Source organism: Pygoscelis adeliae, unplaced genomic scaffold (genome assembly GCF_000699105.1).
Source record: "Pygoscelis adeliae isolate BGI_AS28 unplaced genomic scaffold, ASM69910v1 Scaffold145, whole genome shotgun sequence".
Lineage (NCBI taxonomy): Eukaryota > Metazoa > Chordata > Aves > Sphenisciformes > Spheniscidae > Pygoscelis > Pygoscelis adeliae.
This window is the reverse complement of record NW_008824866.1, coordinates 915,515-924,540: the sequence shown is the minus strand read 5'-3', so window position 1 is coordinate 924,540 and position 9,026 is coordinate 915,515. Positions and strand designations below refer to the sequence as shown.

The 9,026-nt window shown below is 42.6% G+C and overlaps 1 protein-coding gene across 1 annotated transcript in view; it reads left to right on the top strand.

Moving 5' to 3' along the window:
* The first annotated feature begins 337 nt into the window (after nt 1-337).
* LAPTM4B (lysosomal protein transmembrane 4 beta) overlaps nt 338-9,026 on the top strand; it is a 46,742-nt gene continuing 38,053 nt past the window's right edge. Inside the window, exons 1-2 of the mRNA XM_009324441.1 lie at nt 338-427; nt 4,380-4,491. Coding sequence (XP_009322716.1) covers nt 338-427; nt 4,380-4,491 — 202 coding nt within the window. The remainder of the gene's footprint in view (nt 428-4,379; nt 4,492-9,026) is intronic.

The following is a 9,026-nucleotide window of genomic DNA, read 5'->3' as shown; positions in this document are numbered from 1 at the left end:
TCCAATATTTGGACTAGCTATCTCCTCCGTAATATATCCTGTTTTCCCCTTTTCATTACATATTCTGGGGTCTCTACAAAGCAGAGTTATTTTCCTCCTCTACATTGACAAGAAAGTGGATGTATCCCACCTAGTTGCCAGAGAAGCAAGATTTGGGGATTTTTTAAATTATTATTTTATTTCTGCATCAGGATAAGGGGACAGTTGGGCATTTCTAGGACTTTCTGTGGGATCTTTGTCCAGTCTCTTGTTAGGGCACTCTGGGCACAATCCTGCAGGGGCTAAGCCCAGGTGCAGAACTGGGGGCTGATAATGGTGTCCATCAACAGCCCCCAACATGGCAGGTGATGAACCAGAGCCAGGGGCCACCCAGGGGGCCCAACCAGGAGCAAAAGGGGATGAGACCAGGGACACAACTGGAGACAAGGTACAACATGCATTCAAGGGGTCCATCCGGGAAGCATGGCTGGAGACCGGCACTCCTGTTGTGCCACTGGGGCAGGGACTGATGGCCCCAGGCTGAGTTGAAATGGGGTTCTGGGCCATAGGCAGGGGTGTGGGGAGGCCCAAGGTGGGGCTCGGCAGGGCCAGTAAGGCCTGTTAGTGCCCCCGGGGCTCCTCTCCTCTAACTCTGGGTAGCACTATGGCCGTAACCAGCAGCAGGACCCAGTGGTCACAGTTCTGACTTGATAATACAAAATCTTGCATTTTATTCTTACCATTGAACACCACCCTGCTGCATGTTCATGAACATGTTTCTGTTTCTCCATCAATAAAAGGAGGATGACATGTCTCATTGGGAAGTTATAGGGCTTAGTTGCTTACTGAAACTTTGCATAATGAAAATGCTTTCTAAGCATTGTTAATTAGTCATTACATTATTTGTTGCTGAAGGAATGTAAAACACCTTGAAGGAAATCTTGGCCCTATTGAGAGAGCAGAAAAATCTCCTTTGCTTTTCCTAGAACAGAGATTTCTACTCTCATACCAACTGCATATATCAACAGAGAATCACTTTATGCTCTTGTCCTTGATTATGTCCTTGGAAGATCATAGAATCATAGAATCATTAAGGTTGGAAAAGACCTCTAAGATAATTGAGTCCAACCGTCAACCCAACACCACCATGCCCACTAAACCATGTCCCTAAGCGCCTCATCTACACGTTTTTTAAATACCTCCAGGGATGGTGACTCAACCACTTCCCTGGGCAGCCTGTTCCAATGTTTAACCACTCTTTCAGTAAAGAAATTTTTCCTCATGTCCAAGATGCTACATCAGTAAGTTTTTAGGCACATTAAATTTATGCATTAAAGCATTTTTCAAAATTCAATGGTTGCATCACTTTCAAAACAAAAGAAAAATCCTAACAAATACAATACACCCAACTGTGCACACATTTCTTCTCGGAGGAAGAGGATGAGCAAATAAACACATGGGGTATTTCACTTGCACTGCTGACAGCACAGTTGGAAGGTGCTCAGAAATCATTATGAGGATCTCAAGAGAACAACCTGATAGAACAGAAAAATGATGCACTAAAGAGCATTAGATTCCGACTGACCGCAGCAGACTTCAGATCAGGCAAACATTATTTGTGTCTTATACAGAGACTTAAAGGCAATGCTGACAAACACGTCATCTGAACCTGGGCATATCCATATGGAGAAAGTAGAGTGCCTAGGTCAGTATTTTATGAGTCTTCCTGACCATATCTGTACAAAAGATTAAACTTGTATGCCTTTAAAATAGCAACACTATATATATTTATAGTTTCTGATTGCTTGGTTATTTTAAGTACTCTTCTTAAGTAACATATTTATTACTGGAATATGTCCTCTAGCTTTCCACAAAAGAATATAAAGCACGAACTGGATTGCAATATAAAGTTATATATAATGTTAAAAATTAGTAGGATTAATAGAGTATAGCTCTGAATCTTGACACTCATCTGATCTGTCTTCAAAGCCAAGCCAAGACCATCTATGGCTACAGCATTCCCAACACAAAGCTATTTAACTGTTCTATGAAAAAATGCAGTAATGAACATCTCTAATGCCCTCCAGACAATCTCTTCTGCTGTCTGATTTTTCTTACTGTTCAGCAAGCTGCCTAACCTAAATTTCCTTTTGCTGTAATTTAAACATGTTACTTTATGCATCTCGCAGTGGATCCTGAGGAAAGTCTATTGCCTCCTTCTTTTCCTCACCTTTCTGCATATAAAAGACTGAGACTCCCTCTGCCTTCTCCTCACTAAACAATCAATTTTTTTCCCTGTCAGTCACACTTTCTAGATGTCTGATCATCCTCTGTTCTGTTGCAGGATCCTCCCCAGGGTTTTTCTTGGTACGTTTTAGAAGGACTTTGAACTGGGCCCTTTCTGCAGAGGCCCTGTGGAGGGTGAATGGGAGGATGACTCGTGCATCTAATACCCAGGTTTCTGCAGTACTGCCCACCACCTTGCAGCCACAAAGATGAGCTCATGGACGGCACTGAGTCACGTTCAGTTCAGTTTATTCATTGTCATACCCAGACTCCTTTCTGAGGAACTGTTACCTACTCAGTTATTTCTCCTCTTGTTCTTCTGCAGTTTGTCACAGTTGTGATGCTCTATGCTTGTTGGTACTGAATTGTGCTCTGTTGTCTGAATTCTGCCATAGTTGGTCAAAATCTTTTTAAGCTTATCTCCTAAAGTGCTTACAGCTTGGCATTGTCTGCAAATTGAAAAAAGATACAAGTCACAAGTGACTTGAAATACCAAATATTTCAACAATACTGGAGAACCCTAATCAATATATCTTCTGTGCTGGCTGTGAATCCTTGGCAACTATTATTTCATTACAACTATCCAGCTGGTTGTGCACTCACCTTCCTGCACTTTCAACCAAACCAGGTTTTCCTAGCTCATTTATGAGAACCTCATAATGCCAAAAGGCTTGCTAAGATGCAAAGAGATGGTATCTATTGCTTTTTCCCTGTCCACAAGGCCTCTTAGCCTGTCAGAGAAGGAAAATAAGATTAATTAATTATGGTTTGTCCTTGACAAGCCCATGGTGATTGTTGGTTATGACTATACAAATTTGAAGTGCTAATGGGGAGAATGCTTGATTATCTGTTCTTGGGTCTATTTTATTCTTAAATCTCACAATCTAGCCAGAAATTCTTTATATGGCCCTTCTGCTTTGTAAAGGCATAAACTGTGCTTGCTCTTTCCCCTGTCTTGTGAACTCAATCTGTTCTCAACAATTTTTCAAAGGTCATTGCTAACAAATCTGGTATCAGCTAAATTTGATGGAATTTGCCTATCAAAAAGAATTTATCTTACCCAAGAAATTCTCTAGCCTGTTCATGTCTTATTATAGCCCATGTTCCTACACCTTTTTGTTGTTAGTAACCTGTGATCAGATTAGGATGACTTCAAAGTGAGAACCAAAGCAATAAAAATCCATATTTCCCAGCATACTCTGTTATCAGCTTTCTTCTCTCCATTTTCCTGTCCGTCAGTTATCTTCCTAGTTCTGTAGAATAATCTTTTAGCCAGGCTGCGCTATTTCGTGCTGAGCAATCTTCTTTTCTGCAATTAGCCCTCTTCACTTCAAAGTGATATGATTTTGTTCAGATTTGTTTTAAAATACAGCTCTTGGCTACCTCTGTGTTCCTCTCATAGCTGATACTTGGCAATCCGCTTCTACTGAATCACTTGATACTATATTCTTGCCTTTAATTCACTTATTGCATTTCATAGCCAAGGCCTCAGTGTATGTGAATGTCTCTCTGTGCCATATGACACAGGAACGTGCGCATCAGACACTGGGCTCACGTTGCCACCTACTCCCGTCCCCCCAAGGCCTCCTGATTTAGCAGGTCATGTGAATCAGCTCACCACTCACGGCCCCTTTTAAAATTCAGCCTCTTGCAGCAATTCAGCTCCTCTTTGATCATCTAGCAATTTCACAGGGCCTGTCCCCAATTCCAGCTCTGCCATGCTAATAATCCTTGACTACAGTGCTCATTTGTAATAATCTCAAAATGATTGTTTTTAATTGATCTCAGTTTTTGCAGCAGAACAAACTGAAATGGATGTGCTAACATGTTCTATAATCTGAAAGAGCAGCGGTAACTTGTCTGATGGTGTGGGAGAGAGACAGAACAAAAAGGGGTAATCCACATTTTGTTTCATTTTCCTGCCACCACTTGGGGAAGAAATAGGTCCTGTTTACACAAACCCAGAGAAACTAATTGCAGCGTTCGTTGAATACTACAGTTTAATAGTCGGAAAACTGCATAGTTGGCATGGAGTGTGGCAGGTATATCCTACCCAGAGCTTTTCCACAGATTACTTTCACAGTCTGATCCTTTTCCCTTTTTCCTCTCTATAGATTATCAATTCTGTGGTATTGCTGATTCTGCTGAGCGCCCTGACTGATCCTGACCAGTATCACCTAACCAGTGCTGAATTTGGGGGTGAATTTGAATTTATGGATGATGCCAGTAAGTACAAACTGCCTAAATACTAGCACTCATTGCTCCAGCATTTATGTAACTGCCCTATCATTTCACTAATTATTGTCCTTTAATTATTGCTTCACCTTGGTATCTTACAGATGCATTTTTATTGTGAAAGGTGTATTCATGGCACAGTTCAAATTGGTTACCTAGTAGTAACCTTATCTGTTACCTACTAGTAGTCCATCTGCTCTGCTGTGTCCTGGCTTGGCAGGGGCAGAGCCAACCCTTGACATGGAGTTGTTATCCCTGAGCATGATGCTGAAAGCCCCAGGGGGATTTTGCAAGACACATGGAGATACGGAGTCTCTTGCATCTCCGCTTGCACTTGCACCATGTCCGCTAGTGCCTGCACATGCATAAGAACCCATACTGCTATTTATGTAACTGGCTGAATGTGTTCATTCATGTTGTACGTATTTACACCCCCCCGCATGTGCACGTGGCACGACTTGCGCAAACTCGTTGTGATAGATGCAAGTATGACTATTAACTGTATAGTCATAGGTGTATTAGTGATAACACAGGGCTGCTTCCTTCTCTCACCAAAGGATATCATAGAAAATCTTCAATACAGTTTCAGGGAAGGATGAGCCAGGCCATTTATGTCTCCTGCAAAAACCTCCTGCCCTTTGCAAATGCTTCTTTCTTCTGTGCCTGTTTCAAATTATTTGGTGATGTTTGGTTTGTTGATTTGCTTTAACTGTTTAATTCCTATCTAGAAAAGTTTTCCCTCAATGTGATTTTGATAAAAATGACTGTTTATTTTCATTTCTGCTCACAAGATGGTTACGTTCAACATTTCTCACAGCAATCTGAAACAAGGTCTCCTGCTAGTTACACTGGTGTCTTGCTGCTCAGAATCACACCCATCCACAGAAAAAGGCTCAAAGTCCTTTCCTCATTCCACCAGAAGTCAATAAAAATATCAGTAGGAAAAGGAGTAGCCGCACACGTGAGAAAAATAATTGCCCCCATGGTGTGTCAGAGCTGCTGGGTATCAGTTAAGGGATGCTTATTTCCACAAGTTCTTTAGTGCAGATATGCCTTGAGGACCTACATTTAATTAATAATAAGGGACAATTGCTACTTTATTGTGTCTTCATTGAAAAACCACCTACAGCTTCCAACTAAAAATCTTTTTATATAACTGGATTTAAGAAAGTAAGGACCGTAGTAGATACAGATGGGCTCCTAGCTGATTCTGACATATTAAAACTGACTGCCTTGTCCTAATTCTCAGAGATTAACCTTGGTAATGACTGTCTGTCAGTGTGGTTTTATATAGCCGACATCAGAGGCCTGCCAGTGCCCAAGGCTTTAAAATAGTAATTCTGTTTTGTAATGCAATAGCTGTCAGATCAAGTACATTGGGGATTTCCACCTACACTTGAAAATTGTATTTTCTATATTTTTCTATCAAGGCTTCTGAAGTGAACCCTGCAACACTGTAAAAGGATGAGGCCAAGCGACCTCATTTCCATTTGGTAAAGGGAACATTTCACAGGCAGTTAAATTACAAATGAACATTTGAATTAATGTCTCCTTTTATTCTTTGACTCCCTCCGGTTTAATGCCTTACTGAGTAAAGGCAGCTGAATCAAGCTACTGGCTTTTGTAGTTACTGGAAATAGCTGGCAGGAGATAATTTTTTTTTTCTTTTTTTCTTTAAGTATGACTGTATTTGTTCAAATCCGAGGAAATGTTTTCTTATGAGATAAAACATCAGACAAACTTCCACATGCTCTTCTCTTGTCCTACTTTTATTTGTCTTTTTTGAAGAAATATTTCCCAGGTTAGCTACATGTGTTGAAATTCTTAGATGTGAAACCATGAGTACAAACTACAGGAGGATACATCAATTTTTATGCTAATGAAGGTCCCAAAGTTGTTATCTATATGTACTTGTGTTGATAAATAATAATGATGATGGAAATACTAGTAGCCATTATTCTCATTACTACTTTTGATGCCCCTATCAATAGCAAACCAAAAAAGAATGCAGACACGGATTTTGCATGTAAAATTGTCACTCCCTTTCCCTCCCTCCTCAAATAGGCTCCTTCATAAAACAGCCGAAAATATCAACTGGAAATAAACTTATCAGCTGAGTCATAGTACTGGGATCATGGCTAATGTGAAGTTAATGACCAATTTCCCTTGACTTCCAAGAAACCAGGATTCCCCCAATATTTGTATTCATATTTATTTCTGGCTGTGCTCAGGCCTGGTTTACAGAGAATTTTCAATTTTCTGTTCCAGCAGTGGGAAAAGTTCCTTCAACGTGCAGAGCCAGAGCCAGTCTAGGGCAAACTGCTTGAAAATGCCAGTGCAGCACCAGTTCTTCTGTGAATGGCTGCTCAGCCTTAATTTCAGGATTTAGCATGGTTCCCAGGGCGTTTCCAGAGGTTCCAAAATGCCTGTTTGATTAAGCAGAGGAAGGATTTACCTGAGTACTTAGAAAAAGCTGTAGGTTATAGTTTTTCCCTTCTATTCTAGAAAAGGAAATAAGGGGGAAAATAATTTGCCAAGACTTGCCATGCAGCAGATGGATGTACTGGAAGACATCAGCATGTGTGGTTTGGCTGGCTCGCTGAGACGTACATTTGGGAGCTGGTGAAAACGCTGGGCTTCCTCCTATGCTGGATATTCAGCTGAGCCCATTTAGTCTCATCTTTCTTTTTATTATTTCCTTAGGGCCTGAGGGAGTTTATGAACTAGAAGCTGGACTAGGAAAATTAGAAACGTGTGAGCTGCCCAATGTAATACTGCTGCTGGTAAAAGACTAATAATGTCTGGGCAGGAGATGGAAAAGCCCTATAAATCATTTTGACTTCCCAGAGGGTTTCACCTGAGCCTCCTGCTTAGCTTCTCCAGATACACAGACCATGATCCTGACATGTCAAACAGCCCAAACAAGCAGTGAGTGTTGCTTGATTTTATTTATTGCCTTCAGAGTGTCACAGATGTGTACAATACTTCATAAGTCATATGACAGCTAGAACTGAAATCCTATGTATGCCCTGTAGAAATTGATGGGAACTTTGACACCGGTGTCAGCAACTCAGGCCAAAATCAGCCTGTGTCCCTGCCCTGGGACAGGCAGAGGAGACAAGCAGAGGTCTCAAGGCAGGGCAGGGTAATGAGATGGTCTCTCTGTAGAACATGACATGCATCTGGGGCATAAAAAGACTAATTCAAATAGAAATATTTTTATAACAATACCTACAGATAGCAGGCTTGGACTTCTATGGGGGGTAAAGGGTAAAGCACATACCCTTCCTGCCCCAATCCATCAACACCACCCGTGTAGCATAAGCCCCATGTCACAGGGAGGGGAAAAAACTAGATCCCTGCCCCAGCGTAGCATATTCAGGGCTGCATCTTCCCCTCTAGCCTTATCCTCTGGAGTTAATGAGCTGGGCTCAAAGGTGCAGAAAGCTCTTTCCTTCTCATTGGCCTCCCTCCTTTGCTGGAGAGAAAATGCCACTGCCGCACGGGTTGCGACCCAGGAGGCTGCACGGCTGCTTGCAGCAGCGGCACCGAGCTCACACAAGCAGCTTGGAGGAGAGAGTGAAGCAGTAATCCTTAGCTGGCAGTAAGGAGGCCAGGCTGCTGGATAAATAAGGCTAGGAGGGTGGGCAAAACTGCTCGAGGATTGTAGGCTGCAATCTGCCTGAGGATTGTAGCTTTCTGGCCCCTGCTGTTGGAGTCGCGAGCCAGCAATTAACTCCAGGGCTGGGGCAGGTGATGAGCTGGAGGATTTGAGGTCTCCATCATGCCACACAGGTCCTGGCTCAGGGACTGGCCTCGCTGGCTGCTCCTCCCTGTCCCCGCAGCACCTGCCACCAGCATCCTCTGCAAGAGGAGAGGGAAAGGCAAGGAAATGCTTGTGAGTTGGGTTTGAGGGAACTCCAGCTGCAGAACTTGCCATGCACGCAAGCACCCCATGGCAGGAGCTCTGTCCAGCCCCAACAGCATCTTCTCCCCAGTGTGGCAGAAAAGTAGGATCTCACTGCAAGGTGTAAAAGGAAAAAAAACCAACTGGTTTCTTTAAAACCAAGCTGAAAACTCAAAAAGCTGTCTAGGAGAATAGGCTGTATAACCACTGCAGAGGTCCAAATACAGCCCTTCTAGCCTTGACTGCTGCAGAAAGTATAGCATGGCTGGAAAAAAAAATCACACATCCTTGTTAACTTCTCATTTAATGTGCTACATATCTAGTTTCACTCTCATTAATTGAAGCTGACACAGCTCAAAAAACCCAATGAAGCCTTAAATGAGAAAGAACCAGCCTGAGCCAACTAGGACTTGGCACAGTGGAGCACCGCTAGAGAGACACCGGAGACGGGGAGCATGAGTGTGTCAGACCAGAGCTTCAATGTCAAGTTTATCACATTTTGCTAGGCTCTGGCTCTGAACCAGTACTGCCGTGGTCATGAGCAAAGCGAGGCCTGTGACTGCTGCACTTGCTGCTGAGGAAGTTGGGCAAAAACGCCAGGAGGCCTGCATGGATGAAC